A 23,736-nucleotide genomic window follows, 5' to 3' on the forward strand; every position below is an offset into this window, starting at 1 on the left:
AGGGTATTCTGCACAAACTGTTTATTTAAAATTTTTGAAATGTCCAAAAACATGGCCACTGTTAGTAAAAATAAAACGGAGGGTTCAAGACACACTTTTGCAAATAATTCAAAAACTTAAATTTAGCAAAATGATGATGGTTGTATTGCTTGCCATCAGAAGATAGACCTATACAGAAATTTTCAAAATGATTTGTCACTCAATGTAGAAGTTATGGCCCCTGAAACAGATTTTGAAAATCTTCTTCTCTGAAACCATGCAACAAAATTTAATGAAAGTTGGCATAATTATTTTTAGGGTATCTTGCACCAACTTATTGTTTAAAATTTTTCATGGGTCGAAAAACATGCCCGTCATTACTAAAAATAGAACATACGGGTCAAAATGCTTTTTTTAAATATTTTTTCCTTAACAATAGAAGAATAATGAAGATGAAAGCTACCCATAAGATAAACATGATATTCTGAGTTGACTGACAGATTTGAAATGTTATTTTTAGGCAGTCATTTTCAACATGGCTGCTATTTGGGACCATTTTCGCCAGTAGCTCTGATTCCTACGATATTTGGTTTCTTTAGGTTAATTGATGATGATGTATGTTTGTCTGGGTGGCCATTTTCCTGCTTATATGCTTGCTTTGATTTCAACAATATTTAGTTTTCTGTAGTAAACATGGTCTCCTGAGTTGAATGGTGATGATGAAAATTTTGTATAGCCATGATGTAACTTCATTTTATGTTCTTTTTTTAGCTAATGTGTTCTGGGCTAATGCCCCGTTAGACCAGATTGAGTATTGGGGGAAAAGGGTGACCCCTGCAGAAATTTTTTCCAGAGATTCTAAAAACTTTTTGAAGGCATTTCCAACATTTTTACAGTGCCTTAAGTACTCAGTTGAACTTACAGTATTCATCTTTTCACCTTTTTTTTGTCAAACATGGTAACAAAGCATGGTACCTTTACTTACTTAGTTGATAAGGCATGGTTTGCTAGGTGAGTGATTCAGGCTCTTTGAGAGCCTCTTGTTTATTCTCCAAGTGTAGTTGCTACCAACTTCAGCTAATTAATTCATTTTATAATTTAAGCCATAATCAAAATCTTATTAGACTTTCGCTGGACATAATGTTTGCACTCTGTCTGTCAGTCAGCTTTGGCAAATCAGTTTTCCACACACTTAAAGATAAACTTTTGATATTTGATGCATTGCTTTAACTTGACAAGTTAAAGATCATGTTTGAATTTTGTTACTTGTTATGGTCCTTTACCTTAGAAAATTAATGCTGACTTAGTTTTCCACACTTTTTTAGTAACAAATTATGTATGCTTCCTGTTCTCTTCAACAGAATTTTTTTTTTGGTAAGGGACTTTGTATCGTCATTTATCGCTATTTTGTTTAAAATCCCTTTGATCTTGCTATTCGATAATTTTCAATCTTACGCCGGTCAAGTGAGAATGAAAATTATCGCTAGTTTCTTTGTCCTCGCATGACATACAAGCACCAGCATAGGAATATTTGACGACCCAAGTAACTAGTCTACAATGGAAAATGATTAAATAAAGTGAATTACCCGATTAGAATGAATAAATCCCAAAATTATTTAACAAATATTAAACACGATTGTCATAATGAACTGATTTTTTTTTTTTAAATGTGTATCACAGCTGCACAACATATGTGACGTCACGTAGCACGTCGCTGAAAAATAGTCCCAAAAGGAAATTTTGATAAAACTTACATATTTTGGTCAAGAAAACTGAAAATAAAAGAAAACTAAAACCTTACAATTCAGCAAAACAGCGATAAACAGATTATTAAATATTTTCTCAATTCGCGGGAATTTCTCATGCACATCTCGTATCGGGGCAAAGCCGCTTGATAAGATGAGCATGAGAAACTCCCGTGAGTTGAAAAAATATTAAATAATCTAATAATATTACAATCAGAATTCCTGTTTACTGGTAGTTGGGGATTATTTCAATATTTTCAGACCAGTCAAGGTGAATGAATGCACAGTACTCAATCAGGTTCTACAAACTATGCTTACCTAAGAGATTCAACTAATCAGAAGGCTTGTTAGAAATCAGATTTAAAAGAAAAAATTAAAATGCAGTTTCATGTTTCCTTTTACTATAAACTTATTTCTTTTTTTAAACTAAAGATCCCTATGAGGAAGTAACGGAGGGTCATATGACAGAGTGGGAGAGAGAACGAGAGAAGGAGGAGTTCATAAAGGCTGCTAAGATGTACAAACCTCTATCTGGAATGATAGCGTCTAGATTTACCAGGGCTAAGTTTGATGATGCTGATGATAAGGTTGATGTCCCAGCTGAACAAGGGGTAGGTAAACAGTCTCAAAAAGTATCATATGACTTGCATGCCTATTGCAATGAATTTTTCTTTTTTGATAATGGTAATTTGTATATGTATATTGTATAGATTTTGTGGTTGTACATGTTTAACAAAGCCATACCAGCAGTGTTCTAGGATTCCTATTTCCTGTTACCCGGGGCATGTGAAATTTGGGTCAGGGAAAGTTAGGTACTTAGTTACACTTCCCCGTGGCAAGTTGAAAACTTCATATGCTGTAAGGATTTGTTTTTTTAGGAAAGCAGTCATTGACTGTGGGAAAGTTGATTCTATATGGATTTTTCCCAAGGAAACCTCAATTTCTGAAAAATCCTAGAACACTGTACCAGGCAAATTTCTTTACCAAGTCATGCTTACATTTGTCAAGTTTTTATACGCCGGTCTATGTAGACGGGACGTATTATGGTATACCGTTGTCCGTCCGTCCATCCACATGTTGCACGATAACTCAAATTCGCTTTTACAGATTCAAATGAAATTTTGGCACAATATTAATATTAAGGGAAGAAAGCTCCCTTTCGAATTTGTAGAATTTTTTATTTGTCGTTCCAGAGTTACTGAACTTTACTCACTTCAAAATTTATATTATTGTCAAATCTGATGTAATAACTCAGCTATACTGATACTATTCTTGAAATTTTGCATATTTTTATAGACATGCTATATTATGGTTGTATAAATATCCCTCTATCCTTCCGTCCGTCCATCCACATGTTGCACAATAACTCAAATTTGCTTTTACGGATTCAAATGAAATTTTAGCACAATATTAATATTAACGGAAGAAAGAAGCTCCCTTTCGATTTCGAAGAATTTTTTATTTGTCATTCCAGAGTTACAGAACTTTATTCACTTAAATATTTATATTATTGTCAAATCTGATGTAATAACTCAGCTGTACTGATACTATTCTTGAAATTTTGCATATAGTTTTATAGACATGCTAGATTATGGTTGTATAATGGTATACCATCGTCCGTCCGTCCATTGGTCCCTCCGTCCATCACTCAAATTCGCTTTTACGGATTCAAATGAAATTTTAGCACAATATTAATATTCACAGAAGAACACTCCCTTTCGATTTTGAAGAATTATTTATTTGTCGTTCCAGAGTTACGGAACTTTATTCACTTAAAAATCTATATTGTTGTCAAATCTGATGTAATTACCACGACATAAGATTGCTGCTTACTTAAGTTTTGAAAAGCTTTATTATATTGGGACCAACAAACGACTTCAATTCTACAATAGATTTGATTTTTATGAATACTGACAATTATCAAAGTGGTATCCTAGAAACGTATTATTCTGACCACAAGGCAACATGGACTTCCTTACAGTAGAAGTCGAAGGAATTGTACTATTAACTGTAGGTCTTACCTCATAATAATATTATTACATAATGAATTATTTGTCCAGTGTTCAATTCTGTAGTTTATTATAGTTTTATCTACTTCAAAAACAAAGAATCCCTTTTAAATGCTATTGTATACTTTCATCATGTCAAACAGTTGTAAGATCATTTATACTTTTAGAATAACTGAAGAAAAAACTTTGCTCACTATATATACAGACTAAATTTTTGGTAATCAGAAATCAGGTTATTGTTTTCTAAAATTTATACCATCTGCTATTCTTATGGACGAGCGTATCTTGCGCTCTTAGCGCAGCTGTTTATTTTATGTTGAATCATTCAGGTTATGACTTACTTTCATTGATTCTTTTAATTTCCCCAATTTGTTCTCCAAAGCTATCTTCTGTGGACATTTGTTCTCCAAAGCTATCTTCTGTGGACATTTCTCCAAAGCTATCTTCTATGGACATTTGTTCTCCAAAGCTATCTTCTGTGGTCATTTGTTCTCCAAAGCTATCTTCTGTAGACATTGCTCAATTTAAGTTTAATAACTATTAATACGATCTAAATCTCTTTCACTACTGATTTGCAATGACATAGTTGAAAATAAGAAGCAGTCATTAAATTAGAAGTTTACAGATTGTTTAATGAATGAATTTTATCATTCATACATCTAAGTTGTAATTTAAACATTTACATTATCACTCTTTTAGTAATTTTTATAAAGAAACTAATGAACAGCATTATTCAGTATGAGTCTTGTCTATATTACATTCAGGGTGACAAAGACAATAGAACAAAGGCAGCAGAGATGAAGATGTATGGTCAGCTGACCAGAGACGTGGTTGAGTGGCACCCAGATAGACTCGTGTGTCGCAGGTTTAATGTTCCTGATCCTTACCCTGGGTAGGTGTGATGATGTATATGAAGTTCTTTTCATTTTCTTGCCAATTTAGTTTTGAAGAGGATCCAATAATATTTCCATCTGTTCTGTAGTAACATCCTTATGAATACTATGTATCAACATATTTCAAGAATTTTGACCAGACTTGGGTTCAAGGAAAAAAAATACATGGTCCTGAGCGAAGGTTAAAAACCAGAACGTTTTCAAGGTCAAAGTCAAAGGTCAAGGACATAGGATCAAACTTTACAAAGCCACATGCCTTTGGTTGCCCTCAAAACATAACTTAATGTGTTTATGTAATGACTGACAAGGTCTCAGGTTTTTTTTCATAGCAGTGGGAAACTGAACAGCTAACAGAATATTATCATATGTTTTAGGTCCAGTATTGTTGGTCTTCCAACAGTAAAGAGGGATAAATATTCTGTATTCAACTTCTTAACATTTCCTGGTACAGATACCTCAACTGAGGAGAAGCAAGGTAAGGTGAGATTATTCATTCTCCCAGTTAAATATCAAAAGGTGGTAAAGTAAAGAGGCACATATAGGTGATTATAAACTAATATTGCACCTTAAATGCATCTTGTCTTTTGTACTAATTGAAAATTAAAAAAAAATTGATTGGCTTAATTAATAATTCATGTATTACTTTGAAAGTACCATTATTCGTGTGCTACCAATTTTCATAGTTTTTGTGGGTAGGGCAAACTTTTGAAATTTGGTTCCCAATGAATAGTAGATTCTCACTGATGTGTATACTGAAAACTTCAAAACCACGAATTCAGGAATCCACAAAGTTGTGTCTCTTCCCTGATCCACAAATTAAAGTACTTTTCACAGTATGATGGTGTAGGTAAAGACTTGGTTCAACATTTAACCTTTTCATAAATTTTCCGTATTGCTGTTGCAGAAGATGAAATATAATTTATCTAAAATGGAAACCTTTCTGAACTGAACCCTGGATAAATTGATAACTTGTGGAAAACAGTCATATGAAGTCCCATCATATCAGTTAGGAATCTGTGTGAGCCGAATGTCTGCCTTAAATGGACAAATCTCTCAGTCCAGAGGAGGTTTGGTTTAGACAGATTTAGCTGTATTATCAACACTAGTTCTTCACAATGGAAAATACATCCCTATATGTCAAAGAATACAAACAATATAAAATATGTAAGGTGACCATTTGAATCAAGGTTTGTTTACATGATCTTATTTCAAATTATTTCAGATTATAGCGGGGATCCAGATTTATCATCACAGCAGTCAAGCTCATCTGCCAGTAAAGAATCCTCTAAGTCACATGAAACAAATAAACCTGTTTCCATATTTGGCCATCTTGGGAAAGCATCTAGTGATAAACAAAAACCCAAAACTGAAATTCTTTCAAAGGCAACAGAATCAACAAAACCAAAGTCTATATTTAGTCACCTAATGGAAGATAAGCCATCTAGCAAACCACAGAAAGACCTTCCAAAAATAGTCACTGATGTGCCTGGCAACAAACAATCAGAAGATCAAGGTGGAACACAGGTATTGAAAATTTAGGCACAGAAACTTTACTTAACTTCACATGCATTGAAACTCCCCAAAATGTCTTAAGTAAGTTCATCGCCATCCGCCTGTCTTTAAGTTGAGCAATAAGTATGCACAAAACTATTTTTTTATTTTAGGTTGAACTATTCAAAGCTGGCAACATTGAATTCAAAAACTTGGATAACTGGTCTGAAAGTCCTGTAAAATCCTAATGTATGTTTTACATAACTGCAATTTTCCTAATTTTTTGTGTGCTAAGCTTTGCCAAAAATGTTGGTTAATTCTAGTTGATGTTATCAATGAAAATTAAGACCTTCAGATGATAAAACAACAGGATGACAATATGTAGATGGGTTGTATTGTTACTGTGTAAAATGACTATACTCTGAATTTCAGAAATCTGATGAGAAACCTCCGGTGGATTTGTTTGCTGCTATATTTGGTAACACAGATTCTGAAGATTCAGACTCAGATGATAACGATGAAGCATCTTCAATTACAGAGGTTTCTGAAAAAACAGCAGGAAAGTCAGTACCAGCAGGTACATGTACTAAGTATTCAGAATTGAGTGCTTATTATTATTCAATGTAATTAAAGATTAAACCAAGCTTAACTTTAAAATTGTAATTGAAAAATTATTTGAATGTGATTTTTAATTACAGTCGAACCTTGATGTCGAAATCTGAAGAGTCGAAGTCTTGAATAACTCAAACTAATTTCAAAGTCCTAGCGAAACTTTCCTTACTCCAATACAATTTTACCCCAGATGACTCGAACTCAGATGAATCGAAATCTCAGATAACTCGAGGTTTTCAATCAGTCCCCTCGATAGGACTTTGAAATTAACCCTGATGTCTCTAGGTCAGCTAACTAGTCTGAGATCTGAATGCTTTATTACAAACCATGATTTAAGTGTGTTTTTACAACTATTAGCATGGTTTTTGAAATTATGGCTTGATTTGTGTGTTTAATTAATTCACAATAGTGTGTGTAGTAGTGAAAAAAACAAATTTTATTAATCACATCTAGGAATACACACTAATAGTGATATCCAATATTTTAATAAAGAATAAAAAAAATACAGATGAATTGTAATGGTATCTGAACATTAAATTAAACATTAAACAGACGATAGTAAATGTATTTCAATGACTACATTCATTTCGCTGGTGAATCTGCAAATTTATCGTTGTGATGTAGAGCACATGGCTTGACAATACTCCTGATTATGAGTCATGAATACAAAGGAGCATGTTATGAATATATGACGTTTTCATTGTAGAAAAAATAAAAAGAAAATTTCCCTAAAACACTTGGTGCTGTTCAGTATTTAAAACATGATATACAACACACAAAAATATCTTATGATACGAAATGCAAGACATCATGAAATACCCAGTCATGTGAAGTTCATATACATGTACAAGCACAACAAATGATGTAAATGCAGAAACAATCATTAACAAAACTATTTTCGGGTTATACTTGACCTCAGATGACCTGAACGTCGGATTACTCAAACATTTTTGCTGGATCCCTCTGACTTTGATTTAACGAGGTTTGACTGTATTTGATTCCAATTAAGTCATACTTTTTCAATATGAAAATCATTTTGATTCAACAATAGTAATGTTAATAACTTTAAGTATTTATGATGATAAACAATTCATTTTGGGATGCATTGACATGTTCATAGAACTACAAATAATTAGGGCCTCACCGCCGCCTTATAGTTAACACTCTGTCCGTCCGTCCATTACAAACTCATGTTTAGGGTTAGCTTTTTGGTTTTATAATGTGGACTTCTGATATTTGGAACTTTGGTAGATCACCTAAAGTTGATGTGTTGCATACCATGGATATTGGCTTATGACCTTGAACTTTGACCTCAAGTTTAAATTCCGGTTTATTCTTGTGACAAACTTGTCTCCTTGCTGAACTTTTCTGTCCTTTGATGTGGCTTTTGAATTTTGGCATGTGGGTAAATCACCTAAAGATGATTTGTCACATAGCATGAATAGTGGCCTATATGACCTCACACTTTGACCTCAAGGTCAAATTCCTGGTTTTTTTTGTGACAAACTCATGTCCAGGCTGTAACATTTTTATTGATTTTCATATTTGGCATTTGGTTATTTAAGCAAAAATATATTTGTTTCCATACTGCTTTCTTAGGTGGCAAATATTTCTATTGAATATGAATGCCACATTAAAAACTGAAAATTTTGAGTTGGTAAGCTTTTCCCAAATCCATTTTGTATATATAGCTTAATTGCCACAGCAGGACCCACATAGATGGATTCCATCTCAGTGACTGCTAGTTTTTTTGTTGTTGCTGTCAACGGTTTTTTTTTTTAAATTGCATTAAAATGATTTTAAGCATCCAGCATTCAACAACTCAAATTCAATTATTTCAATAAACTATTGCAAGCTAGTATTTGCATCGTTAAAATTTCCCCTCTTGTCTTACATTAAGATTTCTCTTGGGTTTGTAGAAACTGGTATGGACAGTATCCAAACAAATACTACACAAGTGCTTCCTGGTGCTCCTGTTGTCATAGAAACAATAGAGGAAAGGTTGACTCCAGTTGTGTCTGTAGATAGTCAGAGTTATGGGCCTTTACCACCATCTACAAGTGGTAAGTAGAGTTAAGATTTGAAATTCCTTTTAAAACTTTTTGTTTGAATAAATAAAAATGATTTTCTTTAAGAAAAAAAATGAAAAAAAGAAAAGAAACTTGGGATAAAGTGTGGTAAGAGGCTCCTGGTAGACTGAATTGTTTATTTGGAGACATCAGATGACAACATTTCATTTTTACTCCAACCTCTCAGTGTCAGTAACTCCAATGTCAACTGTTCATATGACCAGGTCATTTGAAAAAAAATAAGACTGTATACTGCAGTCTGTTGATTGAGAGGTAAAAAATTAATCTTTATATTTATCAGCTTACTCGGCTTTAAAGCCTACATCTTCCTTAATCAGCAGTGCAGAATATTTAGGACAGAGAGATTCCAGAGATTTTGTTGATCCATCATTGATGATGGAAAGGACCAAACATAGAGATGAACACAGAAAACACAAACATTCCAAACATAAACACAAGAAAGACAAGAAGGTAGTTATCTTATTATTTAAACAGTGAAATTAATTATTGTCATGGTAACATCAAAGTACCAAATTTATACATGTACCAGGGCGGTATACTGGAACCACCTTGTCCAACTGTCATTTTGTCTGTTCATCCAGATTTTGTCCTAAGGCAGATCATACCTAATATTTCTAGTAGATAGATTTTCTTTGTTTTTCTCAAAGATGACCTTGAATGAACATATTTCAGAATTTTAATGTAAAAAACATAGGTTGCTGAACTTGATTTTGAGTTAAGTGAGCCTTTATAAAGGCAATTTTTTACAACATTGTATATGGATTCTGTAGGGAATTTTCACTATTTGGCATGCTATTAAAAAACTAGTAGATGAACTTTCTTATGAATTAATGTAAAGAACTCTAAACTGGCACTCTTTCATATTTCAAGAAGAAAATTTGGGGTAATGGAACTCTTTTTCTTGTAATATTAGGAAAAAAAAATAATAAAATTCCTGTTACATTTCTATAGACCTTTTCCTGCCAATTTTCTCCCCTTGAAAAGGGCTTTTTTTTCTGTTCATGTTGGTAATTTGACTGTGCAAATTTTTATGTCAAAAATTCTTTCAAAATATTTTGAATGTATTTTTTTACATCATTTAAATACTACAATTTTGTATGATTCTGTGAGATGACAGAAAAGAATGCTTCATGTAATAGGTATTATCAACCTTAAATTAAATTATCTTGGTTTCCAAATGGATGAATTGATTTCAAATTTGGTATGTGGCTTGACTTCAATTAGGCCTTAATCATAAGCCATTATTATTGCTGTCCTATATAAACTTCTTGTATGTTTGAGGTTTACCTAGCATAACAATGTGTGTAATTCCTTGTTCATAGTCCAATAGATGATGCAGAGGAAACTGAGACAGAAGCAATAAAAGACACAGAAATGAAATAAAAAATCAACAGAAAACTAATTCAGCAACTCAGGTTGCACCTCAAATATACCTATAGCATTTGGTGAGCTGGAGTCTTCTGATTATCTAGAAACTCCTGTACAGTTGTTGTTTCTTGTTTGGTTTAATAATGAAAAAAAATTCTTTCAGACATAACCATTACTAGTAGTATTAAGGAGTCACTATGAAAAGATTTCTATCTTTTCCAGTGATACTTTGTTTCAGTATTGGATTATCCTGTTGATCATAAAATATCCTAAACACAAACGTACTTAACAAATATACACTGTAAATATTTTCTCACATTATTCTGTTAAACAGGATAATTTGAGAAAATATGCCACAAAGTAGTTAACTCCTCGAATGTGGAGATTCATTTTTTTTATTCTAGTCAAAACATAAGAAGTCTAAACACAAGAAGAAAGAAAAGAAAAAGAAAAGATATTCAGACAGTGATGATAGTGAGAATAGTAGTAGTGAGGAAGATAATGTACCATCTGATAGAGAACTCTTACAGAAGTAAGTCATGGTATTATAGTATGGTTTGGGATACATAGTAATATAATTGGCTTAAAGTTCTTGTGGAAGCCCCCTCATCTAGGATTTATAAGTTCTTTGTTTCAACCCTGAGCCAAATGATATTAAAACAGATACTATTAGTAGCTGTTTTAAATTTATGCTAGATATTGTTACCACAAGCTGGCTTGAGTCAGAATAATTTGTATGAGAAAGAAGTTGCTTCTGTGGGTAATCTCATAAAAAATCTGAGTACTTAGGTCTCATTAACCACATCCGGGTCAAATGGGCACCCCCCTTTGTAGTACCAAAAACACACTGAACCTTAACCTATGCATTGTAAGTGTATTATTTGTGTGTATTCTGATTAAAAGAAGTCAAAATAATGCTGAGAATGTGTACTTTAAAACCATATATGCAATTTACTTCAAAAGTGTATGAATATTGTTTACATGTGTGAGTACCTCTATGCTGTCAGTTAGCAACAATACATTTAAAGGCTAGAAAACAAGACATTGTAACAGAACAATGACAATTCCTCATTATCAAATTGAAAAGTAATATAACAAGATGAAGACCTAAATCCCCTGATTGCAGAAAGTTGCATGTTAAACTAGCTCTATAAGATCTTATGATTTGCTCAGTATTGCAAATCTTTATTGAACCTACTCTTTTGAGATTTAAGTAAATTATATATTGTGTTAAAAGTATTCTTGTTTTTTTTCTTTTACAGACTTAAAACCTTACCGAAGGGAAAATACCTGCTATGAAAACTAGCTGTGATAAAAGACACTGATGATTTATTAGGATTTTTTGGTTGAATTTTTATGAAAGAGAAAAATTTAACAGAAAATTGTTATTGTTAGCCTATCATTTATGATTTATTTCATTCACTTTATGTTAAATTACCTCAGATCAATCAGTAATCTCATACCAAATGACTCTTCACATTGTCCATTGTTTCATGCATCCAGTTTTAAGTGGATTCTAGGTTTGTTTACTTTTGGTCCTACATGCATGTTACTTTGGTTATTTTATGTTCTTTGTTGTATGGGTCTGTTTTCTTTATCTAATCATATCCCTGGATTATGTTCTTTGTTGTATGGGTCTGTTTTCTTTATCTAATCATATCCCTGGATTATATTCTTTGTTGTATGGGTCTGTTTTCTTTATCTAATCATATCCCTGGATTATGTTCTTTTTCATTACCGTTGGAATCTTAGTTCCCATAATTTCCTTCTACATGTATCAATTTCTGTATCAAATGGAAGGTTTTATTTTAAGTGACATAATATTGAATGCATAACATAATATTTTCACAAATCTGCAATATATATTGAAGGCACAACCTTTATCAGTTGCAAATCAAAAAATGCCAACAGATACAAAATAAAACAATTGTGTATATATGGTTTTAGACATCACAAATAAAATCCAGACCTAAAATGTTCCAGTGATTAAAAAAAAATGTCTGATCATAAATCAAGCTCCCAAATTTAGCTATTTTCTAACATTGAACCCTTCTAGTTGGGTATTGCTAATCTTTACAATGAATGCATTACAAATATATAATTAAATCCCATGAGGTGAAGTTTCTGACATTTCAGTCTCTCAGTCTTCTATTTGTCATGCTAACTCCTAACTTCTGAACAGAATTTCAAGTAATTTGGTATGTGACAGTATATTGTTGTTGCATATTATCAGAAAATTTGAATTCCTCAAATCTTAGGGGAATTATGCCCCTTTGAACTGAGGTTTGTTACTGAAGCTTCTCATAGCAACTCCTCTCAAAGTACTGAACTGGATACATTATGTGCATTTTACGAGGACATATTGATTCCTCAAATTTTGTGTGATTTATGTCTCTTTGAAAATAGATTTCTAAAATCCATAACTGAAACTCTCCTCATTACAGCCAAAGGTCTCAATTTTGTGGTAATGGCAACTTGTGGCACAATTTCAAATAGATCCATTCACTTTCAGTTGAGTTACTGTCCAGACATCTTGAAAATACTTGTTACAAGCCCCTGAATTCCTTAATGATTAAAGTCACTACCCCCATGTGACAGAGTAATCAAGGGAACCAAGGTTATAGCGGTAATCAAAAGAATGTAATCCAGGGACTAAGACCAGACATGGAAAACAGACATACACAACAAAGAACATAAAGTAACTAAAATCATACATACAAAGTAACAAAAGTAAATGAGCAACTCGGACTCCACTGAAAACTGGGAGCATGGACCAGGTGCACCGGTAGGGTAAGCGTCCTCTGCTTTTCTAGAAACACCCGCAGAGTTGCTCATAAAAAAAGTCAAGTCCAGGGTAGACAAACGAGGGAAGGAAAATGACCCGTTGAATAAATCAGTTTTCATGGTGCTGATGGATACACCATAACGATCCACGAGTTCATGATAACGACCATAAAACTTCTGTAATGATGACTTCAATCTTGTAGCAACATAACCCTGTTCCAGAAGCCTATTTGTTAGAGTTCTGCATAGTTTCGGCAAGCTCTGGCATAACGTATGAGTTGTGATATGAATACTCCATATGCAGGAGCCGAAGGGATGTTGCCACAGATGAAAGGAAAGTTGACAATTCTGAATGAAAAGTCATCACGTTTGTCGTAAAGTTTGGTCAATAGTTTTCCTTTACCATCGATTTCTAAGTGTAGGTCAAGATATGAGGCTGACCTCACAGTGTCTGTAGTATCCTTTATCTCAAGTTCTTTTGGGTAGATACGATGTATCAAATCCCCGAAATTAGGATATGTCATCTATATAGCGGAAACTGAGATTGTTGGATCTAGCCAAACGATATTCTTTCTTTCTGATCAGATCAGCTATAAAGTCAGCCTCATAAGAGTGAAGGAATAGGTCAGCAAGTAAAGGAGCACAATTTGTTCCCATTGGAATGCCGACGGTTTGTTGAAAAACACGTCCACCACACTGGACAAATATGTTGTCGATCAAAAATTCCAGCATTTTGTAAACATCTTCCTCTGTATATTTGGAAGATGATTTGGAATTATTTCTTGCAAAGTGTGAGGAATCTCTACCAAGAACTATATATTTGTATCTAGGTGTACCATCTTTTTTGGAAAAACAACGATGTATAATGTTTTTAAGTCGGGATTTTAACTGCGTATGGGGAATAGAAGTGTACAGTGTTGAAAAATCATAGGTTTTAATGCTATTATATTCAGGTAATAGTCTTGAACTGATTGTCTCCAAAAGATCTTTCGAATATTTCAGGATCCACATTGAATTAGTACCACTACGGGAGTAACAAGTGTTGTGGTAGGACTGTAGACCCTCTTTGACAGTTGTGAGTATAGAAGTTAAAAGTTTTGAAAGAGGTTTGGTGGTACATTTTGCAGATCCAGCTATGAAACGTTGTTTGTATGGATTCTTGTGAAGTTTAGGAATCCAGTACATAGACGGTAAATTACAATCATCGTCCTTGGTAGAGAGACCAAAAGAGGATAGCACAGATTTATGGTTTTCCACAATCTCTTCTTTGGAGAGAGTGGTAGCAGTGGAGGTCTTATCACTGCTATTACTTTCTACGTCTACCTCTGATAATAAACATTGGATATAAAACGTTTTGCAGACAAAAACAATGTTGTTTTGGGCTTTGTCTGCTGGTATGACAACATATTTGTCATGTATAGTAGACAATGTTTTTGCTACATCGGGGTCTTTGAAAACTGATGTAGCCTTGGCACTCATTGACCTACTTAAAACTTTCATTCGTTTCAAAATTAAAGACCTCACGGCCTTTAACCACTCTGACAGAGAATCAATGTGTTCTTGTTCTCGTTTTATCCATTTTCTTGCATAGTCCTCGACGGCATCCATAAGAACTTTAAAGTTATAATTCCAATTTTTGGAGCGTGGTTCACGGTACTTGGGACCTCTAGAAAGGATATTACGCAGAGATTCGTTTTCGATAATGGTTAAATCTCCCGTAACGACGTGACCAGAAGGACTATATTTAAATGGAGAGGTTTTGCAAGAACAGTCAGGTAGTTTAGCCTTGAAGTCCTCAATCTCGAGGTCCTGCAATAGCCTTTTATAATTGAAAATTTTGGATGCGATGGGTGAAGTATAGGAATATGAAATAAATTGGTATGGATTTGTCTTTGAAATATGGGGGGATTTTGTTGGTAACGTTTCTGTGATGGAGGATGTTAGCCAAATTAATTGCATCTATACTTTTGTTGACAAACGGTAGTGGAAGAAATGATCTTTTTCTTCATCTTGACTTTTCACACAAACTGATTTAAAGAGTCTGTGGAAACCAATATCCAAAATGATGGCAACAAGTCTGTATAATGATGAGGTGGGGTCAGAAACAGGAGTGTCAAGACTTGTTTTGTAAAGGGAGTGTAGTAGAATGAGAGGTATAGAAAAGTTTGGTTCTAATGTGATGAAGTCCAAGAGGTTTTTGTATGAAAGGAAGGAGACCATCTATGGAGACATCATGTAACTTAGGTGACGTATAGTGGCGATGGCCATGACTCCTTTCCCGTCTTGGATTTTTGTCAAATAAATTCATCACATTTATGTTATTGTTATATTGGCTTGAAAGGTTTCCTATACTTTTGATGTTGTCATTGCATCCGTAAGGTATTGCAGTACCTAGTCTGCGTATCCAGTACTCCTCTCTTTCACTACGATAGTTTTCACTTAGAACGGGACTGTTCGTAGGATGGTAAATTTTTTTCTAAAATACGAACTTTCATGGAGAGGATTGAATGATCTTGTTGATTAAAGTGTTGATAAATTGTCGGGAATTTGGTGGTGTTAATTCCCGAACGATGACTGCACATTCTTTTATTTAATCGTTCTTGCGTTTCTCCGACATATATTAAACCACATAAGTTGCATTCTAATCCATATATTAAGTTTGTTGATTTGCAAATCAAGTCATTGTGACTTCTTGTATGGAAGGTTTTGTTTGTAAGGGAACTGGAGAAGTAAGGGTCGGTTATAAGAATGTTGCACGTTTTGCAATTTTTAATACCACATTTTGATATTGTACAATGTGGTTCGTCATCGTTGTAGTCAAATATATCATTTAAAGTGATGGAACATGGTTTGATAATTTTAAAATAGTCAGAATTTTTGTACTGGAATAGATGGTCTGCAGACTGAACGTGTGATTGGGTACTTTTAGTTGAATTGGTCGGGGTACTTTCCATACCAGATGTGAGTGTGCTAAGATTCCCATCTGGGGACACCACATACTTACAAGACAACAGAGTGTCCGATCTGCTGTCAGGTTCGGACCTTTTTATACTGGGCGACGTCCGAGCCAGTTTTTCTTTCATTCCTCTTGTTAAAACCATTAATTTTAAAAATTGTATTACTGGGTTGATGATACCCTCGGGGACAAAATCCACCAGCAGAGGTATCGACCCAGTGATGTGAAAGAGTAATCAAGGGAACCAAGGTTATAGCGGTAATCAAAAGAATGTAATCCAGGGACAAAGACCAGACATGGAAAACAGACATACACAACAAAGAACATAAAGTAACTAAAATCATACATACAAAGTAACAAAAGTAAATGAGCAATTCGGACTCCACTAAAAACTGGGAGCATGGACCAGGTGCACCGGTAGGGTAAGCGTCCTCTGCTTTTCTAGAAACACCCGCAGAGTTGCTCATAAAAAAGTCAAGTCCGGGGTAGACAAACGAGGGAAGGAAAACTATGACCCGTTGAATAAATCAGTTTTCATGGTGCTGATGGATACACCTTAACGATCCACGAGTTCATGATAACGACCATAAAACTTCTGTAATGATGACTTCAATCTTGTACCAACATAACCCTGTTCCAGAAGCCTATTTGTTAGAGTTCTAGCGCGATACAGTCTGCGTAGTTTCGGCAAGCTCTGGCATAACGTATGAGTTGTGATATGAATACCTTGTAGTTAATTTTTTATAATCAAAATCCATACACTCAGTGACTCGTACTCAAGTTACTGGTATTGTCTGGATACAAAACTCTTATTAATTCCTAATGTAAATTATTTATGTATAATCATATTGTTCTTAACCAACTTATGTAAAATGTAATTTAAAACCAATAGTATATATGGTCATGTGTAGCACTTTCATCTCAGGTTAAAAGTTACATTTGATGCAGATAGTCTGAAAGTATTCTACTATAATCTAACATGAAACACATTTGTATATATAAATCAAATACATTGTTTTTGATTTTTAAAAGATTTTTTGGTAATTTGAGTACAGACGATGGGACAGAACACATGTGACAAAATAAGACCCCACCTTTTACCCAGTTGATATATATTATACATGTATCTATAGTTTGCCTTGGTAAGAGAAAAAAAATTGCTAAAATGTAAGCTTTTGAGGTCAAGGTAAAGGTCACAGACTGGAAACCTTCTGTATTACTCTTTCTCTCATTCAATATGGATGTTTAACTATAGTTAACATCTACAGTATTGTCAGAATATTCAAAATAGGTCATTTATCATCATAACAATTTCATAAGTCTACTACATGTATATACATTATAGTGTTCCTTCTTTGTGTACACTCATGAGTTTTGATGACCTGATTCATTCCTGAATGAATGAAAATTATTTAGCAAAGAATGGCCTATTGGTTATTTTTTAAGGGTAATTATCATCAGTGTATACAAAAAGTCTACACATAATACAAATATCACATTTATTTTGGTGTTTGTACATTTAATTAACAAATTAAAATCTTTTTTACATTTTAAATACATGTATATAAAACTTCTTACACCCAATACATTTCAATAATACTTGACAATTTTGTTCAGTATGCATAGTCCTAAATTCATCACATCTAAACCTTGGTCCAACAACCTGATCTTATAAGTTAATAAATAGTACACTATCTACAGAGGCAAGACAAAAACACACACATAAAGAAGCTCCAACAAGTCCTAAGTACATGTATGAGCTGTGAAATTAAAAAAATGTTCTGAATGACTATGACACACGAAAGGCACACAAGGGTGTGTAAGCTGTAAGGAATGTTATGCTCGCCCATCATCAACTCCTGCCTGGGTCATAAGGTCAGCTATGTTTTTCTCAAGGTCATCTATCCGGCTTCCCATATCATCTAGTACACATTGGTTAAGGATAAATTAATTCTTACTTTAGCTTGTAAGGTAGATCATCAGTGAAAGAAATTAGCAGTAGACCTATGGACCGAGTCTACATAAAATCAAGCAGGTCTATGATGAAACTGGCTTAATTTCCTTTGAAATGTACAGTGCGGTCTACATAAAACTATGATGGGTCAATGTTGACCCAAAATTAAGTTTCTAACACTGGATCATACCTAATATTTCTAGTAGATATACTGTCCTAGTTTTTCTTGAAGATGACCTTAAATGAACATACTTCAATGTAAAAAAAACATAGGTCACCGAACCTGATTTCAAGACTGAGCCTTAAAAAAGGCAATTTTTTTCAACATTTTATATGGATTCTGTAGCAAAATTTCACTATTTTGCATACTATTAAAAAGCTGGTAGATAAGATTTTTTATGAATTTATACAAAAAACAATGAACTGACAATCTTTCATATTTCAGAGAGAAAATTTATAGGGGTCACCAAAAACTTTTTCTTGTAATATTGAAAAAGCTAAAACTCCCATAACATTTCTATAGAACATTTTCCTGCCAATCATCTCCATTTGAAAAGGGCTTTTTAGTTCATAATTTTGAGTTCACACCATACAAATATTTATATAAAACCTTCTTTTAAAATATTTTGAACATATTATTTGTACATCATTTAAACACAAGTAGTTAATTGAAAATATATATATATCGGTATGATTTTGCAAGATGACAGAAAAGAATGCTCCATGTAATAGGTAATATCTACCTAATGAATGGTATTATTATTCAAGTATTAAACTGTATTTTAAAAGTGATGGCACCCTAAGGCCATCACAATCTAAAATCCATCCAGATTAAGTGAGACTAATGAACAATTTTATTTCTATAACAATTTTAGATTTTTGCTACTCTCACATTTTAGAAAATTTCATACTTAAATGTTTGGCAACACTATACAGTTTTGGGGAAAGGTAAATGTTCAGGGCTTAGTAGTAAATATTTCCAAAGTAGCATATTAAGGGTCATGATAAAACCAACTGTATGATTGATTTCTATAAATTTAGAATTCTTGACAGAGATGTCCCATGTGACAGATTAACAACCAGAGTATAAGATTATAGTGACAAGTCTCAATAAATATTTGTAAAGATAATTTTAAAAGTATGCACCAACAAGGTGATATGGCAATTTATTGGTGGTCTTAAAACCATTAAATTCCTTAACTCACTAAATACACACAGCAAATTTCTTCACACTTCATTGTTATATTATTGATTTTCTATCTACCTTTAAAATTGAACTACACTGTTTATTATGAACTTTCCACCTTATACAAAAATGTGTTTGTAAATGAGATCTTTAGAAATATGGTCGGCTGATGTTCTTTGGAGATTGAGTTTGAATGTATAATGTATGCACTATTTTAAAGTACCAAAATAAATATTATTATAAAACAGTTCTACCTCACTGATTTAATATGTTTTTGGGTTCCAAGTCTGATATCAGACCCTGCCCCATCATACCAGGTAATTAAATCAATTAAGAAATATAAAAAAAATATTTTCCATACGCAGTAGGCTATTTTCTAAATCTTGATATGCTGAGCTTTGTTCATTATTTTGAATACAGGATTTGTACAGGTCTTTAAATTAGACATTTTGTACAATAATAACACTTACAGTCTCATAATATGGATTCTGTAGTACATTGTAACAATGAGTCTCAGTTGATTTTCTCTGTGTTAGCAATATTGAACCATTTTACAAAGCAACAATGTACATGTATACATAATTTATTATACATTTATCAAAAGGATATTTCTATTGATGATCTGGTCTGACATGCCTTGGAATTTGTCCTGCATCTGTTGAAGTAAATTTTGTACCTGAAAAAGAAATGAAATGATGCATTTACAATTAAAGCTATCAAAGGTGATTTAAATGTTTTTAACTAGAGAGAAAAAAGCCAGGAGGGACATAAATTTAGGAAATGAGGAAATATCTATTTGACTTTTATAGGACAGGGATCATAGTTTACAATAGTGAGCTGGGCTTAAGGATGCTAATCCTATACCCACCTCCCCTTTTACATGTTTCAAGTCCCATAATTCATAAAAAGCAACAACAAATAAAAATTAGAAAACAATGAAAAGGTACTATATCAGAATGATAAAAAATGTACTATGTCAGGATGACAAACAATGTACTCATATATTGTCACATTTTAAAGTAATCATATGAAGTGAGGACAGATAGACTGCAATATTATGTTTATATTGTAATACATGTATGTCAGTCTAAGGAAGGCTTATACATGTAATAATAGACAGGACAGAAACCTTTGGTGAGTAATTGGTCCTACTGAAGTTTGTCTTTTAATAAAAAAAACACAAGAAATGAACAGAAATCTGAATAAAGTAATAAATGATTAAAAATTCCACTCTGTCCCCCTTTTAACGGATCAAAACCACTACTAATATCTTCAACAGGTTGATATTAGTTATTTTATTTTAGCCTCAAAGCTATTGAAAATGTTTTTTCTTATTTATAAATCTATATTTCTATGCAAGTTTAATCACTTATTTATAAAATAAATCATGTGAATACACAACCTTATGCACTTTAATGTTTTAATCTGTGCTGGTATATTACATGTTGGTTGAAATTAATTATGTAACAATACACTGTTTTAAAAGGAATGAACAATAAACTGAAATATAATATTGTGAAAAACTTGCTTGTCAGACAAGCCTTATTCATCACAATGGGAACTGTATATCATGCTTAAACATGACTAACATACAATCACTTTCCCATTTACATATCTAACGACTCTATTAATTTTGTTTTTTTTTTAATCAATAACTTAATTGTTTTGTTGGTAATAAATCCACTATGTGTTGTTTACAGCTGATCAAATTGATTATTACAGTTAATGCATAACTGATTCTGTATTTAAAATCTGATTGATAAATTAAGTCAGCACTAACGTAAAGTTAATGACATTATGAATGGCAAATTGTGGCTTTCTAAAACTAGTTACATGTATACTGTTAGGTATAAGTCAAGATATAAAGGCCTCTTTCTACATGGCAGAAACCTTTAAACTTTGTTAAATACTCATTGAAAGGTAGTTTATATTCAAAGTGTCCTTTAAATTACAATTCACAATTAATTTACTTTGTTTGGACTGAAAATCAATAATCTTCTAAGTGACATTGTATTTAAATGGAAAGCTTGTAAACACTGGACTCTATCTTAGTTTCAGAGATAAATAAACTTAATGGAATTTTTAATTAAAAAGTCTAGCATATTTCTAGGCCATACATACAACTAGATCAGATAGGGCCTTGCAATTTTTTTGTAAAAATACATGTTCATGTGCATTGTACAGTGTACAACAGGTTCAGACTTTTGTCAGTGTGAACAAAAATGAATGTATTCAAATAATAACACACATTATATAAATGTACATGTATGTATAAAAGTCAAAACTTTGTAAAGAAAGAATAAGAACTGCAGCTGTTCAAATTTGTAAATGATGAAAGGGTTCTCAAGTAACACTATAGTATTTTATATTACCAAGATCAGTCATTTTCAGCACAAATATATTTAATTTCAAAACCCCAGAATTTTAAATCTTTATTGAAGAATGCAGAAATACATGTAGTTAAGGGAATGAAAGGACCTTAATATGTTAAAAAGGTTCAACCTACTTATATATGTACAATGTTTATACTGTGTACACAAGTGATCAATATAGTGTACAATGTACATGTAAGGTAATGCATTCAAGATACAAATATTGTTCATTTTTATTAAACATGCCCATGCTTTTAAAGTAAACTTAAATTGTATAAGTTTAGATAGAGGAAAAACAAAGGAGTGCAATTTTAGCTTCTTATTTAAATAATAATTGTATATCTCTTTAAAGTAATTATTTTAGCAATGTTAAGTCCTTGTGAATGTGTAGGACTGTAAATCTTGAGCAAAGATTAACACTATACTACGATACATATGGTAAATTTCTGTGAAAAAAAATGTACCATATGTATCATACATGTAGTATTTCGCTTAAATTTACATTCTTTTTCCCCCAGTACACTGCTAGCCTCAAACCACTGTAAAACCAGTTTTGAATACAGCAAGTAATTATGTAGCATTTCTTTTTTTAAACTGGCATAATAAATACATGTACATATGTATTACCTTTCAATGCAAACATCTTTTTGTCTGGACAAAATAAAAAAGTTATTATTAAGGGGTCAAAAATACATGATGCGTGTACATGTTGATAATACATTAACTGCAAAAGGTAATACACCCCACTGTTGTTTTCATATTCTCCTTTAACTTATATTTTAATTCAAAGCACATACATAGAAAATACCTTAGATAAAATCTATTTCACTATATGACAAACACTAAAACAATGAATGATTAAAAGATTTAAAATGACAGAAAGTTGATATTATATAGTCAATTTAACTGTAAAAAAGTGAAATTGCATATTTCAACCAACATGTTGGAACATGTTATTGATACTAACATTAACAAAAACAAAATGAAGTACTTAGATGCAAAAACTTACGAATGCTGTCAAGTCTTGGACATTTTTAGGATCAGATCCACTGGACATATAATCTTTTCCTGTATCCATCTTCACCAATGTTGATTGACTGTCAGATTCTAAACAGGAAGCAATAGACTAAATGATCAGCGCATGCCAAATACCAATCGCAATTTCTCGGCCGATCTCGTAGATCCCGAGCATAGCCGGGATTGACCGAGGATGTACCGATTGGCCTAATATAATAACGTTTCGGAACCCCTTCATTATTTTTTCACGAGAAATATGAATGGTAAAATGGTCTATTGTTAAGTTAAACAATCAAAACAAAATATTAGGTGTTAATATTTCATTTTTTGGGGAAAGGGGGAACCAGAATGAAATTTGAATTATTCAAATTTATCATTTTTTCAGGGAAAAAAAGATGACATGCCATAAGAAAAAAAAATGAGAAGGCATATATGATCTCTTATTGTCCGATATTTTAAAAAAAGATCGACACCGAGTTTGCCCCCTAGGACAGAAAGCAGGACATATATTTTCTCAAAATAAATTGAAAGGCTAGGGTGAATATTTTATTCTACCCCCTAAAAACTAAATGATTAAATAAGCATCATTTAAAGAGGGGACTTAATTACAAATAATATGCATTAGCATCCCTAGGATAAATATACTGATATGCGTTATAAAATTTCTCGAGTATTTATTTTTATGATATATTTTAAAGCGTGTTGAGTTATGGGTCACTAGCTAAATGGTATTAATCTAGATTAAGTTCGAGATTAACGTTGCATGTATAGACTTTCTCACGTTCACCTGCTTTCCCAGGATAAATATCCAATTTCATTTTGATGAATTTTGGACACTAGCAATTCTACGTTAAACTTTACTTTTATTTAATAAGTAAGTTGCTTTTAACAAGTACATATTTTGGTTTAATTGAATTCTAGATTGTTACCATTGGTCACCCTCCCAAGTCCAGGTTTTGAGTCTACCTTCGCTCCCTCCTTTGAGGTAGCGAAGGTGGACCCGAAACCCTAGCTTGAGAGGATGCCATTTGTTGGAGATACAATTTTTAGTTTACGATTTCTGGGAGGAATTTTTTCCTTATAGGAGATTTTTATTACCCGTGTGGCATATTCCAAGTAGACACTTGGCTGAAAATTCTGCCCCGCTCTTGTAACATCGCACCGAGCATTAATTATCATTTATGTTAAAATTACTATCAACTATATAAACGTTATAAAAACATCATATTTAGAATAATGAAATTATATGCATACATTAAGTGGAATGTCAATCTCCTTTT

The 23,736-nt window shown here is 32.7% G+C and overlaps 2 protein-coding genes across 4 annotated transcripts in view; one reads left to right on the top strand and one right to left on the bottom strand.

Moving 5' to 3' along the window:
- The window catches only part of LOC148616336 (G patch domain-containing protein 1-like), a 29,336-nt gene extending 17,767 nt beyond the window's left edge, over positions 1 to 11,569 (top strand). For all 3 annotated transcript variants that reach the window (XM_088583245.1, XM_088583246.1, XM_088583247.1), the window contains 9 exons: positions 2,157 to 2,335; positions 4,498 to 4,625; positions 5,001 to 5,101; positions 5,849 to 6,150; positions 6,550 to 6,694; positions 8,649 to 8,792; positions 9,100 to 9,269; positions 10,592 to 10,719; positions 11,450 to 11,569. In XM_088583245.1, the coding sequence (XP_088439371.1) occupies positions 2,157 to 2,335; positions 4,498 to 4,625; positions 5,001 to 5,101; positions 5,849 to 6,150; positions 6,550 to 6,694; positions 8,649 to 8,792; positions 9,100 to 9,269; positions 10,592 to 10,719; positions 11,450 to 11,486 (1,334 nt within the window). In that variant the 3' untranslated portion in view covers positions 11,487 to 11,569. The remainder of the gene's footprint in view (positions 1 to 2,156; positions 2,336 to 4,497; positions 4,626 to 5,000; positions 5,102 to 5,848; positions 6,151 to 6,549; positions 6,695 to 8,648; positions 8,793 to 9,099; positions 9,270 to 10,591; positions 10,720 to 11,449) is intronic.
- Positions 11,570 to 17,412: 5,843 nt separating this feature from the next.
- Positions 17,413 to 22,603, bottom strand: LOC148616337 (uncharacterized). Its single transcript, XM_088583249.1, has 3 exons — positions 22,449 to 22,603; positions 19,677 to 19,743; positions 17,413 to 17,852 (listed from the first exon to the last, which is right to left on the bottom strand). The coding sequence occupies exons 1-3, from the start codon at positions 22,515 to 22,517 to the stop codon at positions 17,764 to 17,766; spliced, it is 225 nt and encodes a 74-aa protein (XP_088439375.1). The 5' UTR covers positions 22,518 to 22,603; the 3' UTR covers positions 17,413 to 17,763.
- Positions 22,604 to 23,736: the final 1,133 nt, after the last annotated feature.

The sequence above is a fragment of the Perna viridis genome, chromosome 5, assembly GCF_037379345.1.
Source record: "Perna viridis isolate PV_CMFRI_1.1 ecotype Kerala chromosome 5, ASM3737934v1, whole genome shotgun sequence".
Taxonomy (NCBI): Eukaryota; Metazoa; Mollusca; class Bivalvia; order Mytilida; family Mytilidae; genus Perna; species Perna viridis.